Source organism: Taurulus bubalis (assembly GCF_910589615.1).
Source record: "Taurulus bubalis genome assembly, chromosome: 13".
In the NCBI taxonomy this organism is placed as follows: domain Eukaryota; kingdom Metazoa; phylum Chordata; class Actinopteri; order Perciformes; family Cottidae; genus Taurulus; species Taurulus bubalis.
Genome location: NC_136601.1, coordinates 15,018,966 through 15,040,464, shown reverse-complemented (window position 1 = coordinate 15,040,464; position 21,499 = coordinate 15,018,966). Strand labels below are relative to the sequence as shown.

The window sequence follows — 21,499 nt, the reverse complement described above, 5'->3', positions numbered from 1 at the left end:
GCAAGTTAAGAACATGAAGACAGTGGAAAAAAATACAAATACAAGTTAAATAGTTGGGTGTTATTATATTTAATCCACCTGACACAAAGTCCAAATAAACAACGATACATGCACAAGATGATTACTTGTCTGGACATACATACATGTTAATGCTCATGTTCTCAAAAAGGATCCAGTTAGTCCTTAAATAAAATCATATTTACATGGATATACATATTTAAACCATTACAAACTATGGCATGCATTAGAAAAAGCACAACTAAAATTACAACTGATAACTAACAACTAAACAATTATTAAAGTTCAAAATATGTCTCTAGAGTTGTTTAGTGACTGACAAAATGGAGTCATGAAAGTAGCACATTGCAGCTGTAATACATGTTATTGTGTGTGTGTGTGTGTGTGTGTGTGTGTGTGTGCGTGTGTGTGTATATGTGTGTAAAAGTCCCAATATATATTTATTTATATTAAGTTGGACTTAAAGTAAAGCGCTGATGGTACAGTGTTGGCCTATAGTACATGCAGTGCAGAGTTGTTTTTATGCCATGGAAAAGGCAACTGGGTCTTGCGATTCTTTTTATATTCATCCATACAATATAACTAAAACACATATAGATATGGTTGTGTGGCTTGCCTGAGCAACTTAAATACAGCAACAAGTATCAATATTAGCTAACATCTACAACTCATTTGAAGTGAATTCTTATTCAGAATCCACACTAAACTACAATGCAAGCATCAAATATTACAAGTTTTTAAGTGAACTTGAGCTGCAAGCTGAATTTCATCCCGCAAATGTGCAAGTAACTCAAGTGCAATAAAGACTTGTTTTAAATACAGAGAACTTTGGAAAGATAGGACTACTTTATCTTTGGGTCTTCCCTGAAAATGCTCACAGTTAAGCTGGTCTGCAATAAATCATGTGTCCCTGAAGGAGGCAGCTATTCACTCATTATCCTACTCTGACAATCTAGCGAGCTCCTAAAGTGAGACTCATGAGGTAGGACATTATTGTTAACAATGCAGGCTCTCTCAATCTAATGAACATGAAAGGTTCTTCATCTTTGTTTTTCAATCCTTTCTACGACCTAAAACAAAAAAATTAAAAGGGCTAATTCAGATGCAAAATATGGTCTCCACTCTTTCCTTCAAACATTTTGGGAAATGTTATTCCTTTCTTGCTGAAAGTTAGATGAGAGGAGGGATGACAATCCGCTCATCTAATTTAGCACAAACACTAGAAATGAGGAAACTGCTAGTGTGCAAATTATATTCCCTGACCAGCATCATTAATTAAAATGTTATATCTTGTTTCTTTGATTTGGGTGTCGGTAATATATTTGATATGGAGTGCAATTTATTAATGTTCTTTTGTATCAGTGTACCATATAAACATTTTGATTAACATTAGGTTTACTCATAACACCATATTTAAATTTAAATTTCCAAAAGGATCATAAACAGCAACGTGCATAGCAACATTTTCAGAAAAAAAATCTCCCATTATCAAGACATTGTGATATAAGAGAGCACTACACAAGGCCGCTATCAATATGAAAACATTCACACCTGAGTTGAAATCATTAACTATTAACCTCCCACCAAGCTTGCTCATCAGCTATACAAATTCGCCGAAGAAGGCAATGAGTCCTGGCCAATCAGAGACAGAGGAGGGCAGGTCTTCGTGGAATACAGTTTGGGGGAAATATTGATCATAATCTACCGTAAATAACAAGCTTCGCAAATGTCGGCATGTGGATATAAGGACACTTCTACAATTAAAAAAAAACCTCCCTTGTACACTTTCTGCCAGGGGGCACTGGTTACACTATCCAAACTTCCTAAAATGTCAAACTACTCCTTTAATGTCACACTAATGAGTGAGTTAACAAATGAAGTGTATCTTTAGAAATCAAGGCTCTCAGAGGAAGTTGAGTTTTTCGGAGGTATAAACATCACAGTGAGTTGAGTCTGAACTGAGTGGAGAAGCAGAAGGAAAGGTCACCCCATTCATTTCAAACGTTGGCTCAATGTCAGAGTAGACAGGGACAGTTGGAGCGTCTGGCTGCTCTGCTGAAGCTGAAACCTGGAGAAGATAAAGACATGTCACAGTGTATTAGAGTATTACAAGCAGGCTAAAATTGATGAATTGAAATATAGATATTAGCTTCTGTTTGAGAGTATATATGGGGTTTACTTATTATAAACAAGAAGAAGAAACTGGAGGGATTTGAGAGTTTCCCAAAAATGGCACATGGTGGTAGATCAATTGAAAAGTAAAAATGTAACCAAAACGTACACAAGCACACGGAAGCATAAGCGTGTGCCCATGCTTGACACAATAGACCTTGCTGCCAAAGGTTTCACATTACCATTTAATATATATATATATATATATATATATATATATATATATATATATATATATATATATATATATATATATGTGGATAAAACATAGCAATGCACCAGCAAAAGCAGGGAAGATTCCTAGATCATAAACGTGGATGTAAATAAGGCAGGTTTCAACGTTTTAGGAAAAATTGTCTTTACAAATGTGATTTGAGGAAGCAAGGCCAAACATGTTTCTTTGAAGAAACACTGACAATCACAAACAACACATTGGAGAGCTACTAACAAAAATCCAATATGGTTTGTAAATAGTAATGTTTAGATATACAATAGCACTTTAATTGATCAAGTATTTCCGACCTGAGAATATGCTGGCGGCAAATTCACAGAAGGATGCTTGTGTACCTACAGAGTGAAGCAACACATGACATATTAGTTATGAAGGGACAAGAGCATAAGCATAGCTCCAGTGTTGAGCCAACAAGAGAAAGGTTCTCTATGAAATGCAAATACAATTACACTTTAATTAATTTATCAAGTATTTTCTACCTCAGTATAAGGTGGCGGCAAATTCACAGGATAATCGTGATCCTACAGAGTGAAGCAACACATGACATGTTAGTTGTGATGGGGCAAGAGCATAAACAGAGCTCAAGTGTTGAGCCAACAAGAGAAAGGTTCTCTCTATGAAAGGCAACACACACTAACCAGCGGGCCAGCCAGAGTATAAGAAGGCTGAGCGGGGTTGTGTGTCCCAGAGGGCTGCATGAGTTGGTCTGACCTCGCTCCAACAGGCTCGCTGTCATACTGCGGGTTGAATGAAACAGAAACACAATGGGTAATTATGTAATCAACAGCAGGACCTTTAACTATAGAGGATTGTACACACCGGTAAGGTAGCCTTACCACTTGGTATTGAGCATCTGGTTCAGCAGCAGCAGCAATCTCAGATCTGTCCTCTTTGGCTTTGCTCTTCCCACAGCAGCAGTACTTCAGGCAATAGCAGAAGAGCGAGGAAAGGAAAACCCCAACCCCAATACCAATACGAGAAGACTCATAAGGTAGTGCTGAAACAATCAGTCAATTAGTTGATGGGCACCAATAAGTAGATAAAAGCAAGAACTTTTATGACAACGTCATCATTCAAAAACAAAGTCATCTGGCACTTATAAAAAAACACAGGTTACTTACGCTCCATTTCCAGTGACAGCACTATGGCTGTGTCATCATTCTGATCTCTGATCTCATAGCGTCCTTTGCATGACATCAGAAGGTCCTCTTTTGAAATCCCACATGGCTTTAACAGATAAAACGCTACGCAATCAACATCATCATAACGCCCCGCCAGTCCGCCTCGATGAACTATGTTAATCTTCAAATCCCTCGTTTGACCGTCACTTTCTGGGAAGAAGTAAATGTTGCAGGAATTTGGTTCCAGATTCGAAGTGAAGTCGAAACGGTCACCAGGATTCAGTTTAATGGTCTTTGTGATTTCTGGAAGACAGGACGCACAAGACCCCAAAAGTTACAGCCCAGGACAGTTTCTAGTTTTGTCTTTCACAAAGCATGGCGGCTGTGATCAGCTTAAAGGAATGATCCTACATTTGGGTAAATTTGGTTTATTTGCTTTCTTGCTGAGAGGGATTGTTGTAGTTTTCCGTCTTTGTGCTATGCCATGCTGAGCATTTAGCTCTTATATTTTCATGTTGACTGTAAAGATATGAGCGTGTTATCTATCTTTTTATTCAACTCTCAGCAAGAAAGCAAATAACAAAAATTCCCCAAATATGGGTCTATTCCTTAAAATTCACGTCACAATGAATTTCAACGATGATACATTTTGTCCATATCGTCACATGTTCTAAAGTATTTCCTCCAAAATATTATTATAATTGTTGCAGGTTTGAATATCATATCATATCATATCATATTCAACCTTTTGAGTCCCCTATTTTGTGAAACTCCTCAGTATACTCATTAAACTTCCCGAGAAATCGCATGATTTATGGGTATCCCCCTATTAACACATTCTTGTCTAAACCCCCCCCGCCCCCCCTACACACATCTGCTTCCTTGCCTATAGGTTACATCTCTCTCCCTTATCTGTCTGCTATAACCTTCAACTCATGAATCAGCCGTTGAAGACCCGGAAACTCGTACCCTTCCTAAGACAACACTCTCTCTCCCTAATTGCCATAATACAATGAAGTCACCTTTCCTTCCGTCCTTACACACTCTCTATCTGTGCATGTGCATGTGCTAAAAGTATAACTGGGCGTTTTAGCTATGTGCATTTGTACTTCTCTGCCGAACGTTCATCGTCCTGCAGACTTGTTTCTTCTTGCAAGAATAAATACTTGGAAGCTTAAAGGTTGTTTGTTGCATCTCATTATTTTAAGTATCTCATCTGAAGCTTGTGAATAGGAGTTACAAATAATGCCACCACACATGTCTTCCATTTAGTGTTCATCAGTTTGCACTTATTGGGTTCCTCCATTGATCCCTTTACACAAACATGTCATGTTTGAGTGGCGAACCTTGGAGCCAGTCAGTTAACTACAATTAATTTAGACCAAAGTCTTGTTGGTCAGACTGGTCGGTAAGTGAGCATATGAATGAACAGCAGATTATGCTTCAGCAATGGTTTCTAACGACTTTCTGATGTTTTTTAATTGTAACAGGGTGAATTCAAAGTGGCCTCAGCCGCTATATTCAGCAAAGGATAAAACTACAAACCCTTTAGGCTAGAAAAGCTATTAGAAGTAGTTATTACTTATTATTTCATTAAATATCAAGTTTTTTATGACACAGTGATCATTCAAAAACACACAGGTTACTTACGCTCCATTTCCAGTGACGCCACTATGGCTGTGTTGTCATTCTGATCTCTGATCTCATAGCGTCCGTTGCATGACATCTGGAGGGCCTTATTTGAAATCCCACATGGCTTTAATACATCGAACCCTACGCAATGCAATTCATCCAAACCTTCCTGCAGCCTGCCTTGACGAACAATCTCATTCTTCAACTTTCTCGGCTGACGGTCGCTTTCTGGGAAGAAGTAAATGTTGCAGGAGTTTGGTTCCAGATTAAAACTAAAGTGGAAGTTGTCACCAGGTTTCTCTTCATAGGCCTTTGTGAATGCTGGAAGACAAAAAAGAGACAGTATATAAAATGATAACGCAAAATCTTTTGATGATCAAACTCTGCTAACGTTTAGTGTTATAAATATATATATCAGTGGACCTTCAGTGGGGAATATGAAGCTCCCGCTAGCTGATGGTTAGCTTAGCTTAGCATAAAAACTGGAAACGGCCTAGCTCTGTCCAAAGGTTGCAACGACAGGCACTGAGTCTGGCCCACAACCCTTTCTTAAACTTGCAGCTTGTCAGTACAGATTGTGTCGCCTTTACACAGGCTAACGTTACCTGCTGTTTTCAGCTATTGTGCTAAACTAAGCAACTCCTATATCGCCAGGTTTACTGTATAGACATGAGAGTTATCAATATTTTCATCAAACTCTCAACAAGAAAATAATAATCAAATTCCCCAAAATGTGGAATTGTTCCTTTAAATTGATTTCAGTTACAATTGATTTCAACGATGCTATGTTTTCATCCATATGTTCCAAAGTATTTACTTTAAATGAGGTCCTCCAAATGTTAATGACTGTGTCAAAAAAGCCTTATTTAGCTTCCTGACAATTGGTTCATATACCATGTTGAGTATAAACACTTCAGAGTGTAAAGAAAATGAAGCACTGTCTTCTTTTTAGCTTGACCTTCATGAGACCTTCTTGAGAGAGGATTTTGATAAACAGAGTATTATCTTGACCCACATGGCCATGCAACCATAATATTATACTAACTGACAGCCAATTTAATATTACGCTATCTTAAAATGCTTAAACCCAAATGAGTAAGAAAAGAGTGTTACAGCCACAGTATCTTGACAAAAAGAAGTGCTGGGATAGTAAATTAAATAGATTGAGAGTTAAGAAGATTCTTCACCTTTTACGTCAAGTGTGTAGGTGGACAGTTCCTTCAAATCTGCGTCTCTCAATATGTAGCGACCACTGTCTTTCTGAGTTAAATGATATATCGCAAAGTAGCTCCCCGTCATGATATACTTTTGGCCCAATTTGACTCGATGGTCACCCCGTTTCCACAAAGTCGTCACGTTTGAGTTGTAGCTAGGGCTGAATTCAATGAACTCCGGGCTTTGGCGTATTCGAATGTAATGTGTGTTTCCATACTTCATCTCGTCAAAACTGCCATGTGAGAGGCCTGGGGAGAGAAAGTCCAGAAGAAACATTGTGAATGTACCAGATATCTTTTTGACTTGTTTTTCATAAATTATTTGAGCATGCATTTGTATTTTAGAATTGTACTTGTTGTTGACTATCATACAATAAAATGTAAAATAATTGAGCAATACACCTGGACATACAGAATATCACAGTATACATAATGTGATACTAACTATATGTTTACAGTTCTGTGTTTCCCATCTGGATTCAATAAAGGCGCATCGTCACTAACATGCAGATCTGTTACTTCCGTAAAAGTAACAAAACCACAAAGAGAAAACATCGTGTACCCTTACGTTTCCTGTATTCAAAATCCTTCTTGAATAAAAGTACAAGGGTACTTTTAACTAAAAGTATAAGCTAGTTAGTGTTCAATTATGGACCCTAAAGATAAGATGACTACAGACATATTACTTCATTGGTGCTGAGTCAAGTACTCGGTAGAAACGGTCTTGAAAGCAGTCTCGCTAAAGTACGATTAACAAGTAGACGCATTATTACTCACCCGTACCAACAAAGGCAGCCAGCAACAACAACACTATCATCATCTCCTGTGTTTCACTACTCGAGACCCGAGTCCAGTGTTAACCGTCTTACGACCAGTTTATAGTTAATCAAGACGCAAACTGATGACAAACACTTTAGTGTGTTCACAACACTGAGACAGGAGGTGTGCAATGCACACATTCCACCCAACAACGTTATTATTACGGCTTTACGAGAGTAACCTTCCGTTGGTCTCGGTCTCCATTGCCTGAAACGACAGAAAAGGGCGTGTCAACGGATGCACTCGTGTTGCGTTCAGGTATCGTCGGAGATCCCTGTTGCGTTTAGCATGGACGTTTCCGACTGAATTAAATTGTCTTTCGAATGTCTAATTCCCACATAAACGTATTCTGGTATAGAGCAGAAATCCGTTGTAACTACTTATTAAAGCGGTATTCCAACCATTTTACACATGTAACTGAGCATATTACACAACTCACAGGAAACTTGCAGTTGTACGATTGTCTTCTCTAGCTCTCTCAAGCTTCACACGTGTAGTTTGGTTAATTCGGTCTGGCACATTGTTACATTTGAGTTATTTGGCCTTTAACCAGCAACATGAAGTTAGGCAATTACATCGAATATTAATTCATCAACCATACATAAGTTGCATTTAAAAGCGTATATCCAACTGTGAAAGGAGGTGCTTTTGATACAATGTTACTGCATACTTCAAAAATGTAAAAGATAAAAGAGTGGGGATTGTTTTAGGATTATATTGTGGCGTCTATAATTTTACATAATTGCCTTTTTATATGTTTCTATACTAAATGGTGTAGTTGTCATGGTATAAACTGATCTGGGATTTTATTCAGTCCAGTGAGGCAGTTTATTTTGTTTTCAAGAAATAGAAGAAAACGTCATTTAAAAAAGCAAAAGTCAAAGTATAGTTACATATATTTACACACAATGCAGACCAATATTTATATCAAATATAGCTCTTTTAAAGTGATTTCATGGCTAATGATCAAGGCTCAAGGTTTCTCAAAGCCACAGCTGAAGGGAAAAGCTCCAGCTTATACAATATGAACAAATATTCACGAAAAAATTGTGTTTAACAGTTTCTAGTATAGGACTTCTTTAGTTTTGTTTTTTTACAAACCATAACAATAATACAAATAATACATATAATTTGTAAAAATGGTACGATAAAGGCCACCTAGATAGGTTAATATATATGGCTGAATTGGCACATACGGGTTTGAAACAATCATATAAAAATATAAGTACAGCTGATAAAAGTAGCATTAATTGCTGTGTGGTGTTCTGATCTCCATGAGTGCAGTCAGTTTGATGTCCTCACTCTAAAATATGCTACACAGACTCACAGTCATCATTGTCTCTTATCTTTGTTATACTATGCAGCAGGAGAAAGTGTACATTATGCATTCCTTATGTAACCTGAGTTTAAAACACATTACTATTATAGTTCACACAGATATCCCGATTATAGCTGTTCACTCTACAATAACTACAGTATGGAGCTAGAATTAGTTAGTTTTATTCTTAAATTGATTTATTTATTATAACGCCTGCTCTCTACTGCTTAGTTATTAAGAGTTACTGAACTGGCCTCACACTTATTTGATCGCATAGCATTTCTGTTTGGATTTATATCGCAAGAAAGACCCCACACGTTACCCTACGATAAGTCTGGTCCTGTGTCAACATAGTGAGAATTATATTGTGTTTCTCTGTAGAGTCTACATGGTCCTTATCCCATGTACGTATCCCCATGTCTTTGCAGGTTTGCGGATACTTTTTTCATGTGTGTTTCACACAGTCCTATCAAGTCCTATCAAGGAATGAAATGGCTGTTCCCGCTAGTCACAAAGTTCAATGCTGGATTCAACAATGCATCACTGAGTTTTTGTTCTGCTGCTTACAGAAAGTTGAGTTTATCTGAGGTATAAACATCACAGAAAGTTGAGTCTGAACTGAGGGGGAGAGCAGAAGATGGTCCTTTCAGCTCAAACTTTGGCTCAGGGTCCGAGGAGAGCCAATCAGAGCCGAGTAAAGGAGCTGGACCGACCCCCTGCCTTCTGAGATGACCAACCTGGAGAGAGAAGGGAAAAAAAGAATAAGGCACATGTGTGTTTTAATGAAACTGTGTCAATAAGCGCGATGAGTCAAAAATCAATCTAAAAATTAAGAGTCCTTTATTTGTCAAGCTAATAACGTACATTTCATGCATTTATAGTGGATTTTGTATGTTTGTGTGTACCTCAGGCGGAGGGTGGTTCACATCTATATTCACTGGGCTGTACCCCTATAAGGTAAAACACATGCAAGTCAGAAAGATTAGAACATATTGCAGGAATCTTATAATACTTTGCGGGATGGAAAGAAGAATATTGTTAGCATGGATTCAATGTGTTATGCTGTGGGCTACAACTTGAGTTCTGTATTTTTAGTCTACATTTGTATACATTTTGGCAAACTGGCACCATTTTAAGCAGAATTACATATCAGCAGTTCCTGTTTGCAATGTCCCCATGGATAAACAACAATGGATTACTTTGAAATTGAACCAAACATTGTGTGCCCAGATTTAGTGTAACAACTGTCTGTGTGCTATTATGTTTTTCACGTATTGTAAAACTTTATTAAACATTTTGCAATTACAAAAAAGTGATGATTTTCAAGAAAGTTCTGAAGTTGTCAGAAGTGTCTTTTTACTATGATTTCCTATTGGCTTAATGGACATTCTTTCACAATGATCATAATTATTTGAGATAATGATATCCTCGGGAAAGTATAAGTCACACTAAACCCATAAATGTGTGTATCATGTATGTGTGTATTAAAGAGTAGGTTCACAATTAAAACAATAGTCTGGTGCCCATAAGAACTATGCAACATGTTTCACTAGCTCATCCTGGTCATACTGGCCAGCAAGGGTTCCTTCTTAATGTGAAACCAATTTAAACGATCGCCGACAAAATCTTCTAAGCTTACAATCTTTTTTTAACAAAATGTCCTTCTCGCCTTACTGTCCCTCACAACTCAGCAAGAAGCGCTGTCCAGGGAAATATAAGAAGGGAATTTGGTCCTTAAAAGGCAGAAACTTTGAAAGATACCAACTTGATTTGATAAACTCAGACTTCAGATATACTGTATGTTGTGTAGTGTTTTTTAAGCTTACTTTGTCACATGTGGACTTGCACATCTATGAAAAATGAGTTGTTTATGTGTAGATTACAATGCATGAAATATGATAATTAATAAGGGATATTATTATGAAGGATTTGTGATTGTATGCATTTTAAGGTCATTTTTATTACTGTGTAATGATGTCCATGTGTATATTGCAATGCTTAAGATAGATTATTGTTTATCAGGTCACAGAGTCACTAGTTTGCTGAGGTCACATGAACTCTGTACTGCAGAGTTCAGAGGTCATTTGCACACGGACAGTGTTTGAGGGTTTTACAAAGGAGCATTTGGTCTTAAGGAACAAAGAGAATGGACCACCTGTGGTTCGTCCTGTGGTTTATGACACGAGATAAGGAACTGGAGGGGGATTTGAGCCAGCCGAGATGAAAGGTTTCTGGGGAAGGATGACTGTAGGCTGAAGCAAGATTCTCATAAGTTGTAACATATAGAACTGAAGAACAATTCCTTCTAGGTCAAATATTGCGTTAGCAAACACAGGGCGGAGTGAGGACTTCAGGTACTGGAAAACATGAATGTTATGGAGCCATTTTCAAAACCTGCGCCAAAGAGAGACTCCGCCCCTGTGGGACTTTTAGCCAATCGCATGCCGTAGAACTAACCAATGAGTGGCCTTAAGCTCTGTGAGTGAGATAAACTAACATGCAAGACTGGAAGGGGCGCTCTTGAACCACGGAGGCGGCAGGTAACTGGGGGACAGACTGTGAATCTGTGAGCAAGAGAGGGCCTCAAGCGAGAATGCATAAGCTGTTTTTGTGATGAACATTTTATTAAATACTTTTTAATTATACCTCATCGAATTCCGGACTATTACTTCCCATGATCACCCGGGATTTAAAGAATACAATTCACAATTTGAATGTATTTTTGACTCTTGATTGTATCCCCCATCATTTACATGATAAGCACAACAAGAAGGGATTCCTTAACGGGCAGTACAAACAGGAAAAATGGTTAAGCAAGAAAACCTTTTTTCAAATACATGGGCTTTTGAGTATTGTTTTATACTTGGGCCAAATTAGTGTATTAAACCACAATAAGTAACTTCCTGTTGTTTTCGGCATGCCTTTTAACTCACACAGTGTCTGTCCGTCCACACCACCCACTACAACTCTCTTGTGACCCCCTGTGGAGGCGCACCTCGTAGTTTGAAAACCTTTGTACAACACTTACCAATGGGTCAAGTGAGATAGTTGTACGTTCTCTCGAAACTACGGAATTCATTGAGTAATAAGTAGAGTGATCTCGAGCAGGTGCAGCAGAGTAACTTGGGCCCACAGGTTGATTCGTATCCTGCAATTGAACGGAGGATATTGAAGTAAAAATAACAATACATATAACAACCAGTTGGTCTAATTTGAGCAGGTACTTACATGGTAATACACAGCAGATGTGGCTACAGTCTGAGGAGCAGGCTCGGCCCTCTTAGAGGAGCTCTTTTTACAACAGCACTTCCTCACACAGCAACAGCAGGCAATCACAGCAAAGATACTCCCGGCAATAATACCAGCATAAAAAATTGTTGTCATACCTGATTCTGTAAGAGCAGAATAACCTGGAGTGAGTTATGTTAATTTGAATCATCAGTTCATATGTTTTTTTACAAAATAATGTGCTGTTGCTCACCCGGTTTCACCAACAAATGCACAGTCTTGGCCAGGTTGCCTTGTGGGTCCCTAAACACAAAGGTGCCAGAGTCTATGATTTCCAAAGGGTCAATCGCGAAGCCATCATGCTTGGCCATTATCCTCTCTGTAAAAGGTTCTATGAGCATATTGCCGTCATGCATCCATCTTTGTTTTTCTATTTCCCCCTCAGGTGTAAAATCCACAGTCCACTGGAGAGTACCCAGAGGATATCGGATGAAGAGCCGCTCCTTCGCCATTTTAGTATAGTTTGATTGGTGCTCTGTATGTGATAAAGAGTATAGTGTAAGAACATTATATTAGATACGCAGCAGTCTAAAAGCTCACATGCAGATTAATTTTCCTAATATCACCTCTGACTTCGAGCAGTGTCCTAGACAGCAAAATGTGGTTTTTTGCTCTGAAGTTGTAGTGTCCCATGTCTGCTAGAATGACATTCTTAATCTCCCAATTATTACGCCGAATCTGCCCTCTGCCTCCCTTATTGGTCTGACGGTCGGTGCGATTCCACAAGACCTTTAACTGGTCCACATTGTGAAGGGGAATGAACTCCAGGAATTCAGCCTGTCTAGGAACACCACATGAGAATTTGCTCCCGTAATACCACGTTTCCGTGTATGCACAATCTGAAAAGGCATATACAGAAAGACTTATTGCAACAGACATAAGTGTTTTCACAAAGGTTTTCTGGTGAAAGGGCCTTTAAATATACAAGATAGTGTAACATTCTCACCTTGAATTGTCAGTTGGAGAACATCTTTATGTCCATCATCAAAAATTCCGTTGTCCCTTTCTGTCAAATCTGTTAATTTAACTGAGCCAATCTGGACTTTGAGACGTGGGTGCTTTGCCTGAATCAGTGGACAACACACATACAACATTTACTCAGAACAGAGAGTAGATTCTGTCACACTACGGGTGATAGTGTTAATTAAAGATGCTCACCTCCCCCTTATCCATCACTAGCTGCCTGGATCCCCCATTACTCGGAGTGAAGTACAACTGTCCATTGAAAATAGGTGGTGTATAGTGAAGTGGTAAAGTCAAACTTCTGCCATAGCACCTGTCTTCGTGCGTAACATCAGAAAATGAACCTTCAATCAGAAGAATACAAGTGAAGAGATAGATGGAGGGAATTTTAAGATAAGTCAATTTCAAAACATCTGAGGACATGTGAATAGCATACTTTAAGCAACTTCACTAAATTTGATACCACAGAAAATGTGTTAATTATTTTGTATATATATAAATGTAATAATGGCGGCAGATGTATTATTGCATGTTCTGTTGGTTCCAGTGGCCACAAGATAAACAATAAGATATCATAACATAAAATAAACCATGTTTTAAAAAAGAAAATAGACAACAATGATACAATTTCAAAATCAGAACTAAACTTATGATAGGTCAAATGTACCAAAATGTAGAAGGTCTGTATAAATTAATACAATTTAAATAAAGATTTAAAGCTAATAAAATGTAAAGAAGAATCGGAATATGTGTTTTATAAACTTTTACTGAATTATTTCAATTTAATTTAATGAACACCTCAAACTTGTTCTGCTCTTTAATTAACAAGATGCAGTACTTAATTAGTACTAATAATAGCTAATATATATATATTTAAAATATAAATAAAACACATTTGCAATAAGTAATATTTAACAAATTGGAGAGAGGGAGCAGTGGTGACAGTTGTTTTCTGTTTGATTTGATCTCATTGCAAACATGAATTCAGCAACCCAGATATACAACTTTTATTCCACGTTTATTCGCAGAACATACTTACATCAGGGATGGTTGTAACTTATTAGAGCTCTCCAATTTTGACACTACAATGAATGTTTCTGAATGCATCTTCTCCAATCTATCACATAATTAATTAAATTATGTCAAATACAAGAAGTTCCAGTACTCCCAACCTGCCCCACTACTGGGGTAAGTTGTAACAAATAGAGTGAAGAATGAAAAATTCAGACTGAATTCAAAGTCAGCTTGAATTTCATAATGATATTCATAATTTCACAATATTCAAACAGCTATAAAAACAGATCCATAGACTTGTACATAAATATTTCACTGCAGGCTTGTTCAGGATGACCTCTACTATGCCCATGTGCATGGCCTCAAAATATTACTGTACAGTTTTTGAGAAAAGTGAATTCAAAGTCAGCTTGAATTTCATAATGATATTCATAATTTCACAATATCTCAATATTCAAACAGCTATAAAAACAGATCCAGACTTGTACATAAATATTCCACTGCAGGCCTGTTCAGGGGGACCTCTGCTATGCCCATGTGCATGGCCTGAAAATATTACTGTACAGTTTTTGAGAAAAGTGAATTCAAAGTCAGCTTGAATTTCATAATGATATTCACAGTTTCACAATATCACAATATTCAAACAGCTATATAAACAGATCCATAGACTTGTACATAAATATTCCACTGCAGGCTTGTTCAGGGGGACCTCTGCTATGTCCATGTGCATGGCCTCAAAATATTACTGTACAATTTAGGAGAAAATTGTATTCAAAGTCATCTTAAATTTCATAATGATATTCGTAATTTCACAATATCTCAATATTCAAACAGCTATAAAAACAGATCCATCGACTTGTACATACATATTCCACTGCAGGCCTGTTCAGGATGACCTGTACTATGCCCATGTGCATGGCCTCAAAATATTACTGTACAGTTTTTGAGAAAATTGAATTCAAAGTCAGCTTTATTCAAACAGCTATAAAAACAGATCCTAAGGTTTGTATATCGATATTCAACTACAGTCTTGTTCAGAGGGACCTCTGCTATGTCCATGTGCATGGCCTTTAGATATTACTGTACAGTTTTGGAGAAAGGTGAATTCAAAGTCTGCTTAAATTCCATAATGATATTCGAAATTTCACAATATTCAAACAGCTAGAGAAACAGATCCTTAGATTTGTATATTGAAATTCTACTGCAGTCTTGTTCAGAGGGACCTATGCTATGTCCATGTGCATGGCCTTTGGGACACAATTGGACAACATTGTTGATGAACGACAAAACATGGCACTTGAATTACTCCGCGCATCAGGTGTGTGACAGCTTTTCTTCATATTAATTTATATTGTGATATTGTACTACAAAAGATGTAACATTTCTATAATTCTTTTCATTAGTTTTTGACATCGAAACACAGTGTGCCATGTGTTCGGCAAAAAAGCCACCCACTCTGAGGCCTCCAGTCACTGAATGGGTAATGTGTTGTTTTAATTCATACTTCTTTATGGTCCATCTGAGCCACTCGGATATGTCCATGTACTCTGCCTTGCTATTTTATTTGCATTTGTACCATGGCAGCTGTAAAATTAAAATAGTACCTGTGCTATAGTTGATTGTCAGTCAATCAAAATAACATTTTACAAGCGATGAACATGACAATAAAATTAAATATTTGTTTAGAAAAATTGCAAATAGATGCTATTTGCGTTTGGGGTGAATTCATGTTTTAATGAAATTCTCAAATTCAATTGTTTCATTTTTTCTTTTTCAGATTCAGTGTGATGCTTGTAACAGGTGGTTTCATCCCGACTGCCTGCAGATAAACAAAACAAAACTAGAATTGATCAAAAAATTTTATTTTTTATTTATTATTTTGTGCAAATAAATCAACAAACATTGTTTCTTGTGGTTTTGGGGCTCTTTTTAGATATAGTCCGGTCCTTTTGGGGTTTTTCCATGTGTCTCGTGTCTCCTGTTGGTCTGTGTTACGTGTGTGTTTGTGCGTGCCGTGGGCGTGGCTTACAGCACCTGGGCTCATCTCCACACCTGCACATCATCTTCAGCACCTGTCATCTCATCAAATCCTTCCTTTTAAATACCCCTGGCTTCCAGCTCTCCAGTTGCCAGATTATTTCACCATTTCAATGAGTATGTTGACTCTGGGCCTCTTTTAGTCCTTGCAATGATTTAGACTACTCTTATGCTTTACATTGTTTTTGACTGATACTAACTCCTGTTCCCTGTACCCAGGATTCCATGCCTGCATTCCTGCCCAGCCGCCCCGTCACTTCACCGCTCAACATGCATTCAACTCCTGCTATACCCAAATCACCTGTGTTTAGTAAATAAAGTCCATTTCGTCACCCTACCTTGACGTCCCTGTGTCTGTGCTTGGGCCCTACCCTAACAATATAACTATTAATGTATCTTTATACAAAATGACTAAAAAGACAAACGCTTCCATTAAGTGTTGATTCTCAATTTCGACGATCAATTCGATAATGTCTACGTAATATTATACGACGTCTTAATGGGCATAGCAGAGGTTCCCCTGAACAGTACTGCAGTAGAATTTCAATATACAATCTAAGGATCAGTTTCTATAGCTGTTTGAATATTGGGGAATTATGAATATCATTATGAAATTTAAGCAGGCTTTGAATTCAATTTTCTCCAAAACTGTACAGTAATATTTGGAGGCCATGTACATGGACATAGCAGAGGTCATCCTGAACAAGACTGCAGTGGATTTTTGATATACAAGTCTATGGAACTGTTTTTATAGCTGTTTGAATATTGTGAAATTATGAATATCATTATGAAATTTAGGCAGACTTTGAATTCACTTTTCTCAAAAACTGTACAGTAATATTTAGAGGCCATGCACATGGGCATAGCTTAGGTCCCCCTGAACAAGCCTGCAGTGGAATATTTATGTACAAGTCTATGGATCTGTTTTTATAGCTGTTTGAAAATTGTGAAATTATGAATATCATTATGAAATTCAAGCTGACTTTGAATTCAATTTTCTCAAAAACTGTACAGTAATATTTTGAGGCCATGCACATGGGCATAGCAGAGGTCATCCTGAACAAGCCTGCAGTGGAATATTTATGTACAAGTCTATGGATCTGTTTATATAGCTGTTTGAATATTGAGATATTGTGAAACTGTGAATATTATTATGGAATTCAAGCTGACTTTGAATTCAATGTTCTCAAAAACTGTACAGTAATATTTAGAGGCCATGCACATTGGCATAGCTTAGGTCCCCCTGAACAAGCCTGCAGTGGAATATTTATGTACAAGTCTATGGATCTGTTTTTATAGCTGTTTGAAAATTGTGAAATTATGAATATCATTATGAAATTCAAGCTGACTTTGAATTCACTTTTCTCAAAAACTGTACAGTAATATTTTGAGGCCATGCACATGGGCATAGTAGAGGTCCCCCTGAACAGGCCTGCAGTGGAATATGTATGTACAATGTCGATGGATCTGTTTTTATAGCTGTTTGAATATTGTGACATTGAGCTGGCCCCCGTACCGTAACACCTTGAATAGAGGTGCATTTAGAATTGCAACTGCGGCTCACTCGGCGAATGTGGGCTCACTTGACCGCAGTTTTGAAATAAGCTTGGATGAAATACTTCCCATTTCACCTAAGAGACTACTTTCTAGTCTAATAAACGTTACGTAATTAACTTGACATTTTGATCTTACATAATTCCACAGTATAAAAAACGAATCAATAGATTACTTACATACATGCTAATCACTGTTTTAGCTGTGAAATACAAGTTGTGTAATTTCATATGCAAAGTCAGGGAGGAAGATGTCAAATATGAAACTAATCATGTCTCTCGGGTCATTCCTTCTTGGTGAAAGCGGACCGTGAGGTTGTGTAAGTTGTACTCACCACCGAACAAAACGCAGGCAACAGCCGCGTACAACAGTAACATGTCCTGCAGAGAGAGAAGACGTTTACTAGCACAGCATGTACACTTTTACTACGGCCACTACGTTTGTCTAAACGAGAAATGAGAGCACAAAACTGTACATCAAGCACAACATATGAACAACGTGCAGGCAAGAGGATGTCTACTCACTGCAAAGTAGTTTCCTTCTGTGTTACGGTCAAATTTGCGTGTTAGAAGAAAAACAATGTACTGGGCGAGGCTTCCTTCACACTCTGTTTGCGTCGTATTCTGCACACTACGCAAACTGCGCAAATACCGACTATCAGGAGGTGATGGACTCGTTGGGTTTAATGGGTCAATGTATTTTGATTAATGTGTGTGTTGTAGTTGATTGAGCTAATTAGGTTTGGTAGTTTGATCTAGAAAAACACATACTATTGTATGAAAGCATCATATTTCTGTGTGTACTTTTTTTTTATTGAAAATGTTCTATAACTGTCGAATGAATGTAAAAAGTGCAGTACCTCCCTCTAAATTTAAGTGGAGTTCGAGTACTGTAAGTGGCATTGGATACACTCAAGTTAAGTACAAGATCTCCGATTATTACTTCAGTGCAATTTTTATCTGCAGAAAAAATATTAAGTAATACTAAGTAGTAGTCTAGTAATAGTCTAATAAAAGTGAGCATGTGTCCTTGTGTTTTTGTAAATTCTTGAGAACGTTTCAGACGTAACATTGTCACACAGACCGTCAGATCCCACGTTGTAACTGGGAACTTTCTTACGCTAATAGCGCATTTATACCCAGGACCTGGCAAACATAACGAAACATGTGACGCATCTTGCGTAGGAGCTGCAGAGAATACAGCACACCATCGCCATAAATACAAGAAGTGGACCAATGCCCATGCGCGCTCTGCAGAGGACGTCGTTATCATCTTATCCACATTGACATAATCATTCACAAATATACAGCGGGGGATTCATTCTCCACACACCCTCCAGGTGAGTTCAGATGCGTCACAGACGATGTGATCATGTGTACGTTTATCAATAGCTGGCGGCCTGATGGTCCGCTGCATCGCAGTAAATGTTGTCCATCGGCTGGGAAGCATGTTGGACACCTGAATGGACATCCAGACAGCAGACAGAACGTCATGGATCACTGTGACAATATTGATTTGAGCTATCTTTGGATGTACGCATGCATCGCTCTGCAGAAACAACCACAGATGTCTTTGAGCTCCCCCTTGGGTAGCTTGTTGAGCGATGATGGCATGTACCGCGGCTCGTTTTCAGAGGAGAGTGAATGACAATCTCTGTCCACTGTGCTTGTTGATAAAACTATCTTGGTCTGTCTTGACAGGTGAAGATGTCCTCCTGTGTCCTGCTCACCGTCCTTTTTGCCCTTCCTCTGGCTCTGGGTAAGTTCATGAATATCACGTTGGTGCACTTTTAATAAAACACCCTCTGGTTTTCATACCCTGCAAATAACTGCTTAAATAATGACTGACTGATCATTTCCTAATGCTTTATATATCATCTCTATAAGTTACTCAATTTGCCAGGTCCCTTTGACTGGTGTAAAGCCTTTTTTTATGTGGTAAACCATCAACTGCATTGTTTTCCCCATTTTGATAAGATGTACAGTTTTCATATGCAAATGTTAATGAAGTCATGAATAGAGAGTTACAGATTTCTCACTTTCTAAGAAGCTGCCAGCTGTCATGTGCAATTATACATGCAAATGCATTCAGAAATCATTGACAAAGGATTATTAACATAATCTGTTGAATCCACAGTTATAAATGATAATTTGAGGTTAAAACATTAATTTGATGATCTGTATTTTAAACAAACAACGTCAGGGGAAAATAAGTAGTATTCCAGATTTGTCAGCCTATTGATTGTTGATAAATTGATTAACACCTGGTGGCTTATTTTGTTGTTTTGGGGAAATACATTGCTGTTTTGTTAGGCTGAAGTTTAGTGTGTAATTGTGGATTTAAAGAATTAGAATGTGTCACACTGGAGAAGGATAATCACCACAGCCTGGGAAAACAAAAATATATTCTTATTATTGATTTAGAACTGATCAATACAGCATTAGAAGTAATAATAATGATGATACCTTATTTGTAAAGCACGTTCCTTAACAAAGTTACAAAGTGCTTTACGTGTAAGAGGAAAAGGCTAATAATAAAGACAAACAACGAGATCGTAAATCACAGGGGATTGAACATTTTAAACTGGGACAATATAAAATAGCAATGTTGGAAAGGTAAAACTAGGTAAAATATGCATAAAAGCTTTCTTTTAAATTAATATTTTAAGACGTAGCCTGTCTAATCAGAGTATAGTGTCTTTAATAAAACAAGGACAGCCTGATCATGACTGTCAGATACCAGAAGGTCGTTGGTGACCTGAACAAGAACTTACTCTGTGCTACTGCGACCTCTAAAACCTGGCTGAAAAATAACTCCATTATTCATCAAACATCAGCTAAGTCATTCATTACTGCACAATTCAAAAACCCAGTTCAAATCTAACTGTAAACTCTAATATAAAGTGGTACCACCTCCTCAATAATATTCCAAATTGTATGTGAGGTCTAAGCATTGTGTTGGAGTGGATGACTAATAATTAGATGACTTCTGCTCTCCCCACAGGATGGGTTGTACCAAGTGAGTCAAATGCATCACACATCCTCTACCTACAAAACATATTCTCTGAAGAGGTTGCTGACTTTCTCTTCCACTCTAGGTGAAAGAGAAGAAGCCCAGATGGTGTGTGCTGGGAGGGAATTCCGTCTGCCTGTGTACTCAACATCCAGAACGGTGACTTTTACACCGGACCCTGAGGGGCCGCGGCGCACCCTGCTGGACAAAACCATTGTAAGTGGAAGTGTGTTGATGCTTTTTGATGCTTCTCTGTACCAGTTTCCAAACACAATTTATTGTACAACTGCAGGTAAGAGACCGGCGGTTTGAGTGGACCAGAGATAAGATGCTCGTCCTGAGAGAAGTGACTCACAGTGATCAGGGACTTTATGCCATCAAACTGTACTCTGGTTTTACCTACGAGGCTGTTCGGTTGACTGTTTCAGGTACAAGAGTTTCCTCCTTTTCACAACACATCACCAATAAAACCATTAAGAGAAGTTTAGAGGGGCAATGTCTCTTTGGTTGAACTGCTGACAAACTCAAAGACACCTGAAATGTAATAAATGGCATTAAAGAGATTCTGCTTTTTAGTAAGGTGTCACACGTTAACAATGTTCTAATCTGCTTTAATATCTTTAACAATCATTCTGTATTTTAAGCACATTGTGTGTGTTTTTTATGCAAAATCTCAATCTGATAGGTAATCAGTAACTACAAGGGTCAATGCAGTTGAGCAAAAAGTAATATCTGAAATGTAGAAAGTAGAAGTATAGTAGCATACAAAAACTCAAGTATAGTACCTCACAATTGTACTTCAGAACAAAACATGATTAAATGTACTTAGATACGTTCAATACTGCTGATCATTCTCTGCCTCTCTCTCATCCCTCATTCCTTCGTCCTGCTTCAGAATGCATCAAGTCCTACCACAGAAACTACGGGGATAAATATGAGCACAACATCCCTGAAAATGGCTCCCTACTGGAGTTTTCTCCCCGGGGTGCTCCCCCGGAGGCCATGCCAGTTGTTCTGTGGAACCGGACGGACCCTGTGACCAGCGATTCAGGCCGGGGGCGGCTGCTGCGGGGAGGGAAGGTCTGGGTGGCCGAGAGAGTGACAC

The 21,499-nt window shown here is 38.0% G+C and overlaps 2 protein-coding genes across 3 annotated transcripts; both read right to left on the bottom strand.

Annotated features, from left to right (window-relative positions):
* Positions 1–50: 50 nt before the first annotated feature.
* On the bottom strand, positions 51–6,614 carry LOC306745906 (uncharacterized protein). 2 transcript variants are annotated; one of them, XM_079228768.1, is made up of 8 exons: positions 6,363–6,614; positions 5,194–5,496; positions 3,544–3,846; positions 3,259–3,419; positions 3,061–3,159; positions 2,902–2,943; positions 2,713–2,757; positions 51–2,086 (listed from the first exon to the last, which is right to left on the bottom strand). In XM_079228768.1, exons 1-8 carry the CDS (start codon positions 6,610–6,612, stop codon positions 1,922–1,924), a joined length of 1,368 nt encoding a protein of 455 aa, XP_079084894.1. In that variant the 5' UTR covers positions 6,613–6,614; the 3' UTR covers positions 51–1,921. The 2 variants fall into 2 exon arrangements, with proteins under 2 accessions (XP_079084894.1, XP_079084895.1); XM_079228769.1 differs by lacking the exon at positions 2,713–2,757.
* Positions 6,615–8,022: 1,408 nt separating this feature from the next.
* LOC306745462 (uncharacterized protein) lies at positions 8,023–13,107 on the bottom strand. The gene is made up of 8 exons (XM_079228252.1): positions 12,973–13,107; positions 12,761–12,878; positions 12,381–12,653; positions 12,008–12,289; positions 11,755–11,918; positions 11,555–11,674; positions 9,432–9,476; positions 8,023–9,263 (listed from the first exon to the last, which is right to left on the bottom strand). Exons 1-8 carry the CDS (start codon positions 12,985–12,987, stop codon positions 9,090–9,092), a joined length of 1,191 nt encoding a protein of 396 aa, XP_079084378.1. The 5' UTR covers positions 12,988–13,107; the 3' UTR covers positions 8,023–9,089.
* Positions 13,108–21,499: the final 8,392 nt, after the last annotated feature.